We start from the raw sequence: 16106 nt of genomic DNA, 5'->3' as shown, positions 1-16106 counted from the left end.
AGTCCCCCCCGCAGCCGGGGCCCTCCCCCGCCGGCCGCGGGCACCAGCGGCCCAAGGACTACACGGTGGAGTCGGTGCTGGTGACCCTCTTCTGCTGCCTGATCACCGGGGTCATGGCCCTCGTCTACTCCCACGAGGTAAGCAAGGACTCACCGGGCAGCCCCGAAGCCCCTCCTGGTGCTGTGGGTCTCCTCTAAGCGCTCCCCTTCTCCCCCTGCCCCAGACCCGGGCTGCGCTCGCCCGTGGGGACACGGCCCAGGCGTACCTGGCATCCAAAAAAGCGCAGTCACTGGTCCTCATCAGCCTCCTCTTCGGGTTGTTTGCCTCCATCAGCTGGATCGTCTACGTCCTGGTGTCCCTGTACCTGTGACAAGGACCCTGAGCCCCAGGGTGCCGAGAGCTCCTTGTGGCTCAGCACCTGGGGGGGGGTGTGGGGCACGGGCAGGTGAAGTTGCCACAGCCTTGTATAAAAATGAGTGAAAACGAAGAGTTTTTGGGGCTGTGGGGCAGCGTCTGTCCTTCCCGGCAGGGTGAGGAGCTGCCCCAGAGCCTTGAGGCATCTGCTCAGCCCAGGGCAGGAGGAGCCCGGAGCAGGGAGATGCTGCATCCTGCTGGATCCAGCTCTGGGCAGGGAGCTGTGTGGGGTCCATGGGCAGGATCAGGCTCTGCTGCAGGATGCTGAATCCCATTGCTCTGGGCTCTCACTTGGAGCTGCCAATGGGACTCAGGTGCAGAGGGAGCATCTTGTAGGATTGGGGTTGGAGGTGAAGCAGAAGTAACAGGAGTGTGGGAAGTCCTCACTGGTCATTAGTAGTGTGAGAAGATACAAACTCATGTATGCAGTTCTACAGTAATTCTGCACGCACACACCCCACCACACAACATCCCCCCTGTACTGCCACCTCTTGCTGCTTCCAGACTGAAATAAAATACAGCTGTAGCCAAAACTTTGTGTTCTCTGCACACCAAGGGCCTACATCTCCCCTTGCCATGGCCTTTGCCCACCACAAAATTCAGGGCAAGTTCTCCTGCAACAGCTGAAATCAGGGTTTAGCAGGTGGGCACCAGGGAAGGGGAATCTCCACGTGGCCCTGGCCTGGGTGTGCCACTGGCTGGGCAGTTTGGGGGAACCCTGAGCTGTGGGCAGACCCCTCCTCTGCTGAGCTGGTTCCCTGGGATGCAGCCCCACATTCCAGCCCTGGCGCAGGGGGCACGTGCTCAGGTCAGTGTCTGGGCACTCTCCTCCTGAGCTGGCCCGTGACAATTATTTCCAGAGGAATTTTGAACCCTGTCCAGGACTGAAATAGCTCCATGGAGGGGTTATTTATAGCCCCTGGCTGCGGGCACACGGCCATGCATGGGCTGGGCACACGCTGGGAGCTGGGCAGCCAAAACCCTGACACAGGGACACCAGAGCCCAGGGAAGGTGACAGGAGAAGATCTCCCCTTGTATTGAGGCAAAGCCATCTCGGCAAAGAGAGGGAAGAATTTATAGTGAAAAAATAGAGGGGAAAAGAGGCATGGGCAGAGGAGAACCACGGGGGGCACATGAGAAAACACAAGGCCACACCAGCGCCAGAGGCGGATTCGATTGTCACTTTAATCCACAGACTGTGCATGCACTGTAAACAGGATCATCAGGCAGGCTCGTTACTGGTGTTTTATTTGTCTTTAATATAAAAGTTACAGGTCTGAAATGTTTGCAGGAAGATGCCACCATGGGGGTTAGTGGTAAATCTATAATACAACGGAACTGCTTGGGGGAGAGGCCCGGGGCAGGGGGCTGGTGACTGGGGGCATGGCTTCTCCCCCACTCCCTGCCCCGTGTGGAGAGGGCACTCAGACTCTTCCCTCTCCCCAAAAAGAGGTGATGGCCTTGAGGATGCTGCCTGCAAGATGGGAACACACTCATGGCCAGTCTTGCACAAGGATGTTTGGGTTTCTGCTCCCCAGTGACTGCTCCTGGAGAGTGGGGGGGGTCTCTGGTCAGCAAACCTGAAGCTGCTCCAGGCAAGGGGACCCTCCTCTAGGGTCCCTCCAGCCCTGAGAGCCTGGCCTGAGGGTGGGACACTGCTCAGCTGGGGATGGCAGCAGAGGAAGGGCTGAAGGGGGAGGAAAGCTGGGGGGCACTCAGACCTCCCATCCCCACGCCATGGGCTGAGCCTCCAGCTCTGGGCGCTTGGCAGAGGGCAGAGAGCGAGACCTCCTTCAGTGCTAACTGGACTGGTGGGCTCAAGTGCAGGGAAGAACCTGGAAATGGCTCCTGCTGGTTGGGGATCACAGAATTTGCTGACTTGAAAGAAACCCATCAGCATCACCAAGACCAACTGCTGGCCCTGCACAGGTCAACCCAAAAATCCCATCCAAACACTTCTTGACCTCAGACAGGCTTGGTGCTGTACCCCACCACCCTCTGGGGGAAGAACCTTTTCCTGATTTCCAACCTGAACCTCCCTGCCACAGCTGCAGCCGTGCCCTCAGGTCCTGTCACTGCTCACAGGTGAACAGATCTGCACCTCACCCTTGTGAGGCTGCTGAAGACCACAATGTCCCCCCTCCGTCTCCTCCAGGCTGAACAAACCAAGTGCCCTCAGCTGCTCCTCACAAGGCCCCTCCAGACCCTTCCCCATCCCTGTGGCCTCCTTTGGACACTCTCTAATAGCTTAATATCTTCTTTTATACAGTGGTGCCCAAATTTAGTGTTGTCAGCAAAGTTCCTTAGTATCCCTTCCAGTCCTGTGTCCAGGCTGTCAGTGAAGATGCTGAAGAGCACAGGGCCAGGGCTGGAGCCCTGTGGAACCCCAGTCACTGCCAGTTTTGGGGTGTCCTGTGTGCCCGAGCCACTTGCTCACCCCTCAGGTAACACGGTCATTCAGCTGGATGAAGACAAGCTGCCCCCTCCTGTCCCTCTGAACCCCCAGGGCTGTGATTCCAGAGCCACCAGGGTGAAGCCCACACCACATCCTGGGTGTATTCATCACTCTTTTCACCATGCTGGGCTTTTAAAAGATCTTATTTACAAAGGAATCATGGATATTACTTCCTGGGAAGCCTCTGGGGATTGCAAAGCCTTGGCTGGACAGAACACACAGCTCCAATGCCCTCAGTGCCATGAAAATAAACCACTTTTGAAGTGTTCTGGCTCAGACACCGTGGTTCAGCACAAAAAATTCCTGCTCCTCCTGCTCTGGGGCTGCACAGGACTGTGCTGGACCCCACACTGCCCTCCCCCAGATGCCCTCAGGGGCAGGGGTCTCTCTGTGCTTGGCCACTGTGTGAGCTTCATGCCTAAGTGTTCAGGAAAATCACCAAGCTGGGTAAAACCCCAGGCTGTCACTCCCTCCTGAGAGCCAGGCAGAGCTGGCCAAGGCTTTGCAATCTGTTTGGAGAAGGAAAGGAGTGCAGCTCTGATTCACCCAGAACAAACAGAGGCTTTAGCAGGCACAGAGCTGCTATTGAGAAATAAGTTAAGGATGCCCTGTGAAACTCCATGTCTGTATTCCTTGGGAGCTGGTGCCCTAAACGTGCAGGATTTTGTCAGAACCCTGCAAAAACCTGTGACCATGTGACAGGGAGCTGAGGAGGGTCTGGCAAAACCTGCAGGACACACTCACACACATGATGCAACTGCAAACCACTGGAGCAGGACAGAGAGGAGGGATGTGAGATGGCCTGGCTGGGGCTGTGCTGGGTGGGACACAGAGAGGGGACAGAAGGGCCGAATAAGGCACACTGAACAGATTGGGGTTAACACTGTGTGTGTGGGAAATGACACCCCTGCCTTGCCCTTCCATGCAAGGCTGTCCCTGCCCTGCTGGCAGCATGGCAGGACTGGGGACAGGGACTGGCTGGGGGTCCTGCCAAAGCACAGCTCTCAAAGCACAGCACTGAGGGTCCAACAGGGACCCCCAGAGAAAAACATTTGGCAACAGAGAGAGGAGTGAGTGGGAGGACAGGGTGGCTCAGCTGGGCACAGGGCTCCTTCCTGGTTCCCACTTCCAACCCAGAATTGGCTCCTTCAGGAGGCTCCTGCCCTGGCTCTGCAGCCAATGCCCACCTGGCTGCCCTGAGCCTCCTTTATCCAGCACTCGGAACAATGTTGTCACTGGTTGTGGATTTTATACAGACTGGTTTGCACTTGTCTTTGTTTTTTTTTTTTTCCTATAAATTCATCGGTATTCAGACATGCATCAAAAATCCCCAGGGGGCTCTAAACACTAGGTATGTACAGTCTGTATCCTACAGCATTTCCTGTGCAAAAGCTAAGTACCATCGCTAAGAGACACGGGGGCACAGGCAGGTGACCCCCAGTACCTGGGCAGTCTGTGTTTCCAGGTTCAGAGGGATTTACTGTTGCTTAAATAACGAGATCTGAGAGGAGGAGGGGGGTGTGATGACTGGAGATGGCGGGTCCCTGCCCACATTTTCAGTGCCTCTTCCGTATCTACGACCGGTGCCTTCCTCCCGTGAAGAAGGCCCAGAGATCTGGGGTGAGCCGAGACCCCTGTAAACACAAGCAGCTCTCTGGAAGCACAGCTCCTCTGGCAGGCAGCAGGAGACACTTCCATCCTCACAAACACGTTGGGAAGGTGGCATTGCAGGGGAGACTCCAACCCTTGGCTTCCACGGCCGCTGCTGCCCGACGCCGCTCTGGAGATGAGTCAGTGGGCGCTGAGCTCCTGCTGCCCCTGCTCGGGATGGAGACAAGAGCCAGGGTACACCTGAATGCAACAGGCCAGCAAACCAGCAACACGCTGGCGTGGGACACTCCTTCCACACAGCTCTATCCCCGGGGTTAAAGCTGGTTCATGGCACAGAGGGGCGGGAGGAGGAGGAGGGCGAGTGCAGCGAGCACCGGCTGATCTCTGCCCTCGGCCGCTGCGCCGGCGCCTCCGCGCCTGGCATTGCCACCCCCAGGGCTGGCTGCCAGCTGGGAGGGAGGGTGTGTCATCCAGTGACAGGTACAAACATTGAACTCCAGTCTCATAGCTGCCCTCGGCGCCTCTGCGGAGCGATTCTCCTCGCACAACCCCTCCTCCTAGGTTTTCTCTTCCCGATCTGTTTTCCGCCTTGTGATGTTCCGCGGTTTGATTTTCAGGGACAGTTCCCACAGGGCCTCCTCAGCCAGGTGGTCGCTGAAGTCGTTGAAGAATGACACTATGTCGTCGTTCCTTTTGATGTCGTAATGTCTGGAAAACCACAGAGGAGCTGCAGTTACACAAGGGCTGCCTGGGGTCCTCTCCTGCCTTTGGGCCACCCCTGTCCCTGTCCTGCTCTGAGGACACCGAGCACTGTGTGTGGGCTGTGCCCTGTACTCATGGCAGTGGTGTCACACCACAAAGGGGAAAACCTGCTGCTGAACTGAGGGGAAAAAGGCACTTGTCACACAGGAATCAGCAGTTAGATCTGCTGCCTCTGCTGCAAGACAGCACTGAAGAAAACCCCGAATATCCCAGAGAACACAGGAACCAGCAATGGCAAAACCTGAAGGCAAAACTTATCTGGATCTCAAAACTAATATCAGAAAAATGCCCTTACAATGTTTATGTAACCTAGAGAGGGAAGGAGACTGATTAGAGCCTTGCTGCTCCCAGCTCTCCTTCCAACTCCCTTCCCCTTTACATTCCCTTCTCCTTGCACAGGAGTTTCCATGTCCAAGCCCCTGCCCCAGTCCCCACCGTGGTGCCCCAAAGCCACCTCTGAGCCCCACTGCTGCACTTACACTTGCTGGAAGCACCTCATGCTGTCCAGGATGTTAAACTGCTGCCAGCGCTTGGAAAAGTTCACTTTGCTGTCAATGTAATCAGGGTTTCCCAGATGGACAAAGGTCAGGTCCTGCAGAATCAGGCCTCTGAAAGAGGGAAAGGGGCAGCAGGCCAAGGGAGAAGGCAAACAGACACAGAGGTTAGTCACAAAGGGCAGGGTGGCCAGCCAAAAGGCAGCCCAACAAAATCCAACAGCCTCCCACTGCCACCAGAATGGCAACCTTAACCAGAGGGAAACATTCCCCAGCAGCAGATCTAAAGGTGTTGAGATGCAAACAGCCCCAGCTGGCCACCCTGCCCCAGCCAAACTGCTCCAGAGAGCATCCATGGGCTGATGTGGCACGGTGCTGCCTTACCCTAGGTGCTGGGCAGAAGGCAAGGGCTGAGCTCAGCAGCAGCTGCTGAGAAATCCTTAAAGGAGGCATTTTAATGTGCAGAGCAGTGTCAGGGGAGGAAGCTGCACTCACAGGTAGGGGATGCAGGGGGGCTCCACGTCGGCCAGGGCCGCTCGGTACGCGCGGAAGGACGAGGAGCTGTCGATCAGGGTGCAGTACTCAGCCAGGCCCTGCAGGACACAAATCCCCTGCTGACACCCCTGCTGCAAAGCCATTCTCCTTGTCACCTCCCCCCTGAGAGCCACACAGAGCAGGGAGTTAATGCTATCCTGCAAACACCTCCAGCTGATTTACTCAGGGTGTTGCATGGAACATTGCTGCCTTCAGCCTCCCCGAGCCTTGGGCTGCAGGAGGACGAGGAGGAGGAGGAGGAGGCTGTTGTCCCCTGTGACTGTGCTGGCACTCCTGCAGCTGTCAGAATGCCCAGCCACACTGAAGGCTTCCAGCACTGTGGCATTTTACCCACTGGAGGGGAGTTATCCACCATCCCTCCGCCCTGGGACACTGCTGCGATGTAAAACCACTCGGCTGTTTCATACATAACCACCACACTCAGCCTTCCCCCAAAGATCAGAGGCCCCACTGCTCCTCACCTCTGAGGTTTGCTTCTGCCACTCCAGCCTTCGGATGGGTGCAGAATCCAGTGCAGAAAGAATGGCCAGATAGGAATTAAAATTATTCAGCTTTCGTAAGTGCTGTGAAGAGGGAGAATATTCCAGTTACTCGAGAGCTCTGAAAAGCCTTCTAGCATTAAACAGCTCTACCAAGCAGAGGACCCCACTCCCCTGCCCCTTTAAACAGCAGTGTGTGTGATTCACAGGAAAAACCAAGCCAGTACCTTCATAATCTTTATAAATTTAAGGAGCAGCCTCTCTCGGTCCTGGGCTTTCTCTTGTAGCATAATTATTGAACGGACCCTGGAAGAACAGAGAGAATAAAAGATAAACCTACTTAAGCAGAGATCAGATTTCCTCTTGTTTCATTAAGAAAACTGATCACTAACAGAGATGGGCCAATGCAAAAATGTTCACAATACCTCCCACTTAAATGGAGCACTCTAATCCACAGCAAAGACAGGATACTGTCACAGAGAGCATTTATTTGCAAGGGGAATGTTTGTTTCAAGAGCTCAGTGATACTGATAATTAATTCCTCTGGATTACAAGACCCTCCTTATTTTATTTCTGCTGTGCTCTGGGGTCTTAGATGAGTGCTCTGCACCTACTTCCTGGCCAAAAATATACATTATCCAATTTGTAACAAAGGAACCCAAGTCTACGAGGAACACTTGGAATATCTGCAAGGCACTGGAGGTTAGGCACAGTTCAGTGCCACGTTCTGAGCTCCTTACCAGTAGGACATGTTATTAAAGTGCTCTGTGAACTGTGTCAGGTTGGGGCTCTTCTCTTCATTTTGTTCCTTTGCCCAAAGCAGAACTTCTGGAATCTGCCAAGGAAGGAGAGGAGAGGGGTGGGAAAATATCACACATTAAAATGGGATTTCTACCCCAAGATTCCCAGCTGCAGCCTTTGCTCACAGCCACTCGCTGGCACAAGATCAGCTGTGTCCTACAATCCAGCAGGTGTCTGGGAGAGCTGGCAGGGAGCACCAGACACTGCAGAAGGTCCAAGCCCTCCCACTGCCCTCAGCCCATCCTCATCTCCGTACCTCAATTTTATAGAAGAGTTCAGCATCCAGCAGGGTCAGCTGCTCAGCTATTTCATGGCTGTGGAAATCATGCAACGTCCCTGGCCTGTGGAAAACAAGCAGGAAGTACCAAGGCTCAGCAAATGTGACCTGTTTTCTTATCTTTCTTGTATTTTGAACTGAGGAAACTCTTGTGTTCCCAGGGAAGGGGTGCCCTGGCTCTCAGAGGACACAGATGTGGTCACATACACCTCCCCTCACCTGGCTGCCACCCCTCTGGCTGCGAGAGGTTTGATGGAGTTGGCGTAGCTCAGCATTTTCTTCTGATCCACCTTATCCAGGATGTTCTTGCGCAGCACCCTGGCCAGGCTCAGCTCCCCACTGCACACCAGCCTGAACACCAGGTCCATCAGCAGCTTGAGGATTTCCTCTGTCAACTCCACCAAGCTGGGAGGAAGGTGGAAAATGCAGGGAAGGGATCAGAGCTGAGACACTGAGCTCTGGGGTTTGTACCTGTACTGAGTCTCATTGCTCTTTCCTACCACCAGAACTGGGTGACTGAAATTCCTCTTTTTCCCAGCTCTTCCTTTACCAGAGATTCCCCTTTTAATTGTTATTTTCAAACCACTGACCCAGTTAGGACACACAGGAAGAATCTGTTCTTCCAACAGAGTTCAGCACTACAGGTGTCTCACTGGTCAGGGTTGGGGGATTTCAGCTGTCATTATAGATTGGGTTAAAAAAATACATCTTCCCTAAAAACCACATTTTCCCAGCTGCCAGATTTCCATGAGTTACTGACCCTGCATCCCAAAATGAAGAAGGGAACTCACCACAGCTCATCCACCACTCTCACCAGCACGAAGAAGGTGTTCTTACTGACTCTCTTCTTGAACGTGTCTGGGAAGTGGCAAAACTTCTCATATGTTGGTTGCAAATTAAAGAATTAACTCAGTGTAGCCAGATCAGCATCAGTGCAATTCCCAACTGCCTCAAGGAATCACAAAATCATTGAATGATTTGGGGTGGAAGGGACCTTAATAATCATCCAGTTCCACTCCCTACCATGGGCAGGGACACCTTCCACTGTCCCAGGTTGCTCAGAGCTCCATCCAGCCTTGCCTTGGACACTGCCAGGGATGGGGCACCCACATTAGAACACTGTTCTGTCCTGATGGAAACTGGTGTTTGATTTCCAGGAGATAAGGGACGCTGAGATGGCTCTGAGATGGCATTAAACTGACACCAGCTGCTGGTAGCAGGGGGTGTGAGGAGGTACTGACACCTCACAGAACTGAGAGCAGGTGTACCCTGAAATTGTTCTCTCTAAGGTGGCATTTAATGAGCAGCCCTTCCCCACAGTGATCTCCCCCACTGGTCTGAGACATCTGCTCTCAACAGATCTCAAATGTCACCTCCACCTTCCTGGCTGCCCAATCTGCTGCAAGGAGGACAGTGACAGGGGCGACAGCACCGGCTGAAAAACCTTCCGCCAGGTGGACAAAGGGACAGAGACCAAGGTTATCAGTAAGGCAGCACTGGCAGGGCCTGCAGGGGTACCCCAGGCAGGATTGTCACCTGGCTGAGCCGTGCTGTGTCCCTGGCTGCTGATCCAGAGCAGCAGCTCTGCTGCAGATGGCACTGACGAGCTGCAGCAGGACACGGTGACGTCAGGCTCCCTGTGATGTGGCTGCACAGCACCAGAGCCACCAGAGCCACCAGAGCCACAGCCTGCCCTGCTCTGCTGGCAGGGAACAGAGCCAAGGGCAAGGAAAGGCAGCAGGGTGCTCAGGGAGAGGCCCTCTCCATCCTCTGCCAGGAGTGCTCCCCCTGCACATCAGGGCCCTGCCTCGTTACCTGGTACAAGCTCAGCTCAGGACTGGGAGGCCAAAAGCATCTTCAGGGCTGAGTTTATTGCAGTAAGAGAGAGAAAGCCTTGATGGTTTAATCATCTCTAATGTTAAACTATTTCCCATGCAGGCAATACCCACAGCCCCTCTGGAAGGCAGATGGTTCTCTGGTCCCCACTCTACAAACAAGATGTCCCAAATAAAACACCAGTTCCCCAGTGACATACAGAAAAGCTGAATTGCTCCTCTACCCTGCCAGGACCCCTCAGGAGACAACTCAGGTCCAGTATCCACTGTGACTGGACCTGCCCTGCAGCAATTCCCACTGGAGAGAGTGGAGGTGAAGGAATTCCTGCCTGGGACACCACCAGGGCCAGCACATCACTGACCATGCTGCCAGCAGGCTTTTTCACCAAAAACCTTGCCACCAGCTCCCTCCACAGTGACCATCCAGCTCTGATTCCTGATGGGAGTGAACTGCCTCTGATAAAAGGATATCTGTACTGCAGCTTCTTGATGAGCTCTTCAGGGGTAATAAATGTCCTGTATGTGGTCAGAAAGGCTTCACAGTACAGCACCAGATCTAGGCAAAAAAGCAAGAAAGCCTCAGTCAACCCTGCTTTCAGAAAAATGAGCTTCTTGTGAGGTTGAATGCAGATGTACAGAGGAGGGCATGGACACATTTTGGTGTGAGTGAGCTTCCCAGCAATGCTGTGCTGTTGGTCCTTACCAGCAGATGGACCCTTTGGCACAAGAGCAGCAGTGACACTGCCCTGTCCCACTGGCCTGGCCCTGGCTCCCACTCGGGCTTGTGCCTCATGAAAGGGTCAGTGAAAAACACCTGCTTGTGGGACAGGAGCTATCAATAATGTGTCAAGGAAAAACATATGTGAGTGAGCTTCCCAGCAATGCTGTGCTGTTGGTCCTTACCAGCAGATGGACCCTTTGGCACAAGAGCAGCAGTGACACTGCCCTGTCCCACTGGCCTGGCCCTGGCTCCCACTCGGGCTTGTGCCTCATGAAAGGGTCAGTGAAAAACACCTGCTTGTGGGACAGGAGCTATCAATAATGTGTCATGGAAAAACGTTTAGACCTTGGGGATGCTTAAAAAAGAAGATCTGATGGCAAGAGGTGATGCCTGCTCTGTCTTTGGGGCTCAGGCAGGTCACTCTGCCCTCCCAATGAGGAACACAGGTGTTTCAATACATGCTGTGGTGCTGCACATCCTCTGCCCTTGCTGAGTTCCAGGAAATCCATCCCAGGACAGTGTAAATAGAAGATTATTTCCAGCCAAAAGAAAAGCAAATTGCACTACAAAAACTGATGCTGCCCCAACAGAGATGTGGTGCACACAGCCTGTGCTCATTCATCTGCAGGACAAGGTGCTGTAGGGCCTGGAATTGCAAAGGCTCTGGGCATTATCATGGGCACAGAGGATGGAATTTGAAAAAAGCACAAACTGCACACAGGAATGCAGATGTCAGGTGAAGACTGCAGAGCACTTGCAGTCCCAGTGCCTGGTTCTGTGGACAGGAGTGCCAAAATGGGAGCATTAGGCACTAGAGGCAGCACAGGGCAGGGGCAGGGCAGCAGGGTGGGCAGGGGATGGCACCCTGCCCCTGCCAGGAGCACTGCACCAGGGGCAGACAGAGAAGAGCTCCTGCTGTGCCTGCCCAGGCTGGGCTGTACATGCAGGGCTTTGTTCCAGCCACAGCAGGCATCACCCCACATCCACGTGCTGGAACAGCCACTGCTGGGAGGTGGAAGGAGCAGGGCACAGAGGGAGAGCTCTGCCTCTCTACCTGCAGTGTTTCTCTTGGCAGGAACCTCACCTTCCTCCTGCCCTGAAATCAGGGAGTGCTGCTGCCTCTGGGTTACAGAAACAGAGGCTGGGTGCTCAACCAGGCCTTGTCCAGCTCTAACCCTGCACTCACAGCAAGTGTGTGTGGCTGTGAGCACTCAACTGACCAGGGATTTTATTCCTGAAGACCACAGGTCTCTCTTTATTCCTTATGCCATTTAGCTTTTTCAGAAAACTCAAATGGACAAGAAGCATCATGCAACAGGGCGTGGAGTTACATTTATTCTGGGTTCCCATCTGCCCCAAAGGCAACGTGAGGTAATACAGCTGGTCTGCTCTGGCACTTGAAGCTGCCAAGAAATTCATCTTTAAAGGAAAGCCTCTTAACTCTACCCCTCTGTGCCGTTTGGCTGATTGATTTACAAGCCTGGAATTCTTCTCATTGTAAGCTTAATTCATTAACCCTCTCAGTCACCCAAGCAGTGGGTTAGCATAGCACAAATTCCTCTGTGCTCCATTCAGCTCTGGCTTGGCAGGCTGAGCTCAGGCACTGGAACTGTCCCCTGCCCCAGCTCCCTCCAGCCAGCTCTGCACAGCTGCACCACTGGGCACATTCAATCCTGCTCTGGCTTCTCCCAGCTCTGAAAGGTTCTCCACAGCTCTCACCCCACTGCCTGCAGAGCCCTCAGAGCCCTGTTCATGAACTGGAGGTCCAGCACTCACCCCCTTACCAAGCAGCTGTCTTTCAGGGAGGGGAGTTTTTTGTTGTGATGCTTGTCCCAGACAACAGAGCAGTTTCTCTATCCCACTTTCAGCATGTTTATGAGGGGTATTTCCATCATCTCATTTAGACTTTTCTTTATTATACATTTCCAGCCTTGGCACAGTCAACTGCTTCCTCCTCTCTGGTGTGTTCCTACCTTTGGTTCTTTCTGCCTGCATTCTATGCCCATGCAGGCTGGGAAACACAGCTGTCAGGGGAAGGATTTTCTGGCTAGCTGAATGGTGCTGGTAAGTAATTGCAAACATCTTATGCTACAGTAAAACCCCTGCCATTTAAAAATGTACATGGAAGATATTTCCCCTTTGACTATCAACCTCTAAACTGAGCACTGAGTGATTCACAGGGTTAGTGCTTTGCCTCCCAGGAGATAAGGAGATCAATCCTGGTTAAGGCCATCAGCACAAATGTGTTTGGCAGCTTCAAATAATTCTCTGGAAACACTGCAAAGGCTGTCTTTGCCACAGGTCTTGGAAAGGAGCTGCTTCATGTGTGTGGTGCCTGGGTTTGGACAAATGAAGAGGGGTTTTAACAAATCTGGAGCTCAGGGTTGCTAATGTGCCACATCTCTTCTTTTGTACTGTGGATTCCCTCTCTGAACTGGTCTGGGTGGCTGCCAGGACACAAGTGGTACAGAGTGGGACAGGAGGGGGCACAGTAAACTGAAAATACAGAATGTCAGCAGAGCAGCACCTGGGCAGCCTCCCAGTGCCCATGGGTACTGCATCAGACCCAAACCAAGATCCCTTTTTCCTGCTTTGATGCACAACCATTCCATAACCCCTACATCAGCACTGCCCTGAAATTCAAAGGACAAGGAGCACCTCTGGAAACAAGATCCAGGCTGCTCACAGCAGGCAATGGCCCAGCTCAGCAGGTACAGGGACACAGCACTGTCACTGCTGTGCCAGTGACAGGCAAGGGCTGGGAGGAGTTAATCCCATCCCTGCTGCTAAATGGAACCACCAGGGGCTTATCCAGCTTACCACCATCTCCCAGAGATAAACACAACCCCCCAGGCTCAGAGGATGCCTGCAGACTCCCCCAGCCCAGCTGTCAGTGGCCCTGGGGCAGAGGAGAGGCAGCCAAAGCCGTGCCAGGCTCTGCCCTGTGCCCCACCTACCTTTCCTGTCGGTCTCTGTGGCGTGCACCAAGAGAATGTCTCCAGATCCACCTCGGACATCTGGCCCATCATCCCCCTGCAATGGCAACACAACCACGTCAGGCACAGCCCAAGCTCCCTCAGGCCTGGTTTAACATTGCTGAGATTCCAGCTCAGCAACAACTGGCAGGGCACAAAGTGTTCCTGGCACTGCTGGCAGCACAAGCTGGCATGTGGACCCCAGTGCTGGGATAATCCTGGAATCTGCACAGAGCATTCGGTGCCCCAGATGAGGAGCTGGGCTGATCCTTACTCAGGGTCTCCCTAAGGCCTGGTTGTGGAGCTCAGGGAAGGCTGAACCTTCTGCCCAGAGGAGAATGAGCAGAAATGCCACAAACACTCCCAGAGGACCATGAGCAGGGCAGCAGCACTGTGTGAGCTGTCTCAGAGTGCAGGATCACGTAGCACAGTGGCTCTGGGGTGGGAGGTCATGCATTCAACTTGCATGCTCCTGGAACATCAAAACCCAGCAGTTAATTCCCTAATCTGGAGCCATTTGGCCAGAGGTCACCTGAAATGATCCAATAACTGGCAGAAGAAAACAGCCCTGCTAATTGCTTGACCCCTGCATTACCACTCTCTAAAACACATCTTTCTTCTAGCTACTGCATTTCACAACTCAAAATATGCAAAACTGATCCACCACTCAGCCAGCAGTTCCCACACTGCAGGAAGCAGCTCCCAGTGACAGTTCTATACTGCTTCAAACACGTAGATCAAAAAGCAAAGAAAGAAAAAGGACACTAAGACACAGATCTGCTAGTCCCAAATGTTCAGAAATCACTGATTTTTATATGTTTTTTAAAGGAAACAATCAGTCAAAGGAGGCTGGAGTTGTGTCTGGCTTCCCTTAGGAATGTCTTTATCATTTCAATGTGCAAAACAGTGAAACAATCATGCATTACAGCCATGGAGCAGCTCTGTGTAAGATGTGAATTTTTCAGGTGACCCTCTGGCAAAACTCATGAAATACTACTTAGAGAACATGTAAAAGCTTCTCACTCTCTCCTGCACATCTCAGCTGACCAAAGAACACCCCTGAAGTGGCAGTGAATGATCCATTCTCTCTGTTTCCCAGCCAAGCCCCCTGACAGCCTGAAAGTGCACCCAGGGCTAGACACAAAGCCATGTCTCAAACACAGAAACAACTCCTTTGGCTGCTTTTCCACATCATGTCCTGCTCATTCACCTGCTGAATCTGCCCTCAGAGAGGAAGGCCAGCACCATCACCCACCCCTGCATGGTTTGTGCTCAGGCTCTCAGGTGATTCATTTCAGACTGTCAGAGCTGAAGAGGTGGCAAGGGGCAGACTGGGAAAAGGGCACAGGATGTGCTGGTTTTTAGGGAGATATCTCACCTTTAGTTAAACCCTCCCTCATTGCTGGTGCTCCCTGCCTGTACCAGCATCTCATACTTTAACAGCAGCCTTCACACACACCCCACTTCTGCTGCAACCTAGTTTTTCCTATCTAATAAAAGCTGATGCCTTGTTTGTGCACACAGAGAATCAGATTTCAACCAAAGAGTATGAAAACAAACCCTGAAAGCACCTACCTCTTGCTTCAGTGTTAATCTAGACATGATTTCACTGTGGTCAATAAGGGACAGCTCATCTACCTCTTCCTCCAGCTGTGATGACTCCAAAGCATCTGGTGACTGTGGCTGCCTGTGACAAAGAAAAGGGAAATAACCTTCCTCAAATGACAGTAAGTACACAGACACTCTGGAGGTAAATCTTTTGCAAACAAGCCCAAATGTCTCTCTCTAACTCTGTTGTTTTGTGCATCTCTTGAAAAAGAGAAAGATAAACCTTCAGGACGTGAACACTTGTCAGTCTGCATTTCTGGCAGACAGGGTTTTACTATAAGTACACACTTCCACGTCTCCTTAATCCACCAAATTTTTAGTGCACACAAATCTAAGCCCTTCCTCAAGTGCACAGAGACTGAGCACACTCTCCTCATACACATCTTAGTCAGTTCATGACCTGCTGTGCTGAGACAAGGGGAGACGACAGGGAAAATAGAGCAGAAAATCATGACCATTTTTTTTTGGTCATTCCTACCCCCAAAGGCTGGTACTTTTGTGCCAGGACATGTCCTCTCTGTGCCTGTATTTCTAAAAAAAAAAAAAACAAACCCCAAAGTACTTATGTTCCTCATAGCTTTCTCCAGGCCAAAATCCAGCAGTCAGTATTTTGGGCAGATAGTGAGCTCTGCAGAGCACTCTTGTGCTGTCTCCTTCACTGCAGGGATTAAAACCCTCAAACCAGCTGCAGGAAAATGGGGGAGGGAAGTTGACTGTCACACACAAATCAACTGCTGTTCTCTGTTTTTGCTTTAGAAATGCAATTGCAGAGCAATCTCAAGCAGCAGGGAAGCACTCACTGCACTCCTCCTGAAGCCCATCTGTTACAGCTTGCACCTCTTCATTTACATAGGCAAATGACAGCTAAGAGCATTAGGAGGGATATAAAGCCTCCTGCTCCAGGGCTTCAGCCAGCCTCTAACTAGCAGGGTTAGGAAGAAATTTCCCTCTGGAAGACTATTCCAAACAGCAATACAGATTCTTTTCACACATTTCCCTGGAAGCAGAAGGGAGCAGCCAGTGTCAGGGACAGCACAGCCACTGACATGGACTGAGGATGCCAACACAGGCTGCATTAACCCCATGGGCTCCTTGAGCTCAGCAAGGATGTCCTGCCA

The 16106-nt window shown here is 52.8% G+C and overlaps 1 protein-coding gene across 7 annotated transcripts in view; it reads right to left on the bottom strand.

The window, feature by feature from the left end:
* Nucleotides 1-1581: 1581 nt before the first annotated feature.
* The window catches only part of RAPGEF1 (Rap guanine nucleotide exchange factor 1), a 52453-nt gene continuing 37928 nt past the window's right edge, over nucleotides 1582-16106 (bottom strand). For all 7 annotated transcript variants that reach the window (XM_031057226.1, XM_031057221.1, XM_031057224.1 and 4 more), the window contains 12 exons: nucleotides 14956-15067; nucleotides 13363-13438; nucleotides 10156-10240; nucleotides 8641-8733; nucleotides 8069-8254; nucleotides 7829-7913; nucleotides 7512-7606; nucleotides 6999-7077; nucleotides 6754-6855; nucleotides 6233-6330; nucleotides 5723-5851; nucleotides 1582-5189 (listed from right to left, as the gene is read on the bottom strand). In XM_031057226.1, coding sequence (XP_030913086.1) covers nucleotides 5039-5189; nucleotides 5723-5851; nucleotides 6233-6330; nucleotides 6754-6855; nucleotides 6999-7077; nucleotides 7512-7606; nucleotides 7829-7913; nucleotides 8069-8254; nucleotides 8641-8733; nucleotides 10156-10240; nucleotides 13363-13438; nucleotides 14956-15067 — 1291 coding nt within the window. In that variant the 3' untranslated portion in view covers nucleotides 1582-5038. The remainder of the gene's footprint in view (nucleotides 5190-5722; nucleotides 5852-6232; nucleotides 6331-6753; nucleotides 6856-6998; nucleotides 7078-7511; nucleotides 7607-7828; nucleotides 7914-8068; nucleotides 8255-8640; nucleotides 8734-10155; nucleotides 10241-13362; nucleotides 13439-14955; nucleotides 15068-16106) is intronic.

Source organism: Geospiza fortis, unplaced genomic scaffold (assembly GCF_000277835.1).
Source record: "Geospiza fortis unplaced genomic scaffold, GeoFor_1.0 scaffold27, whole genome shotgun sequence".
Taxonomy (NCBI): domain Eukaryota; kingdom Metazoa; phylum Chordata; class Aves; order Passeriformes; family Thraupidae; genus Geospiza; species Geospiza fortis.
This window is presented reverse-complemented; position numbering and strand designations above follow the sequence as displayed.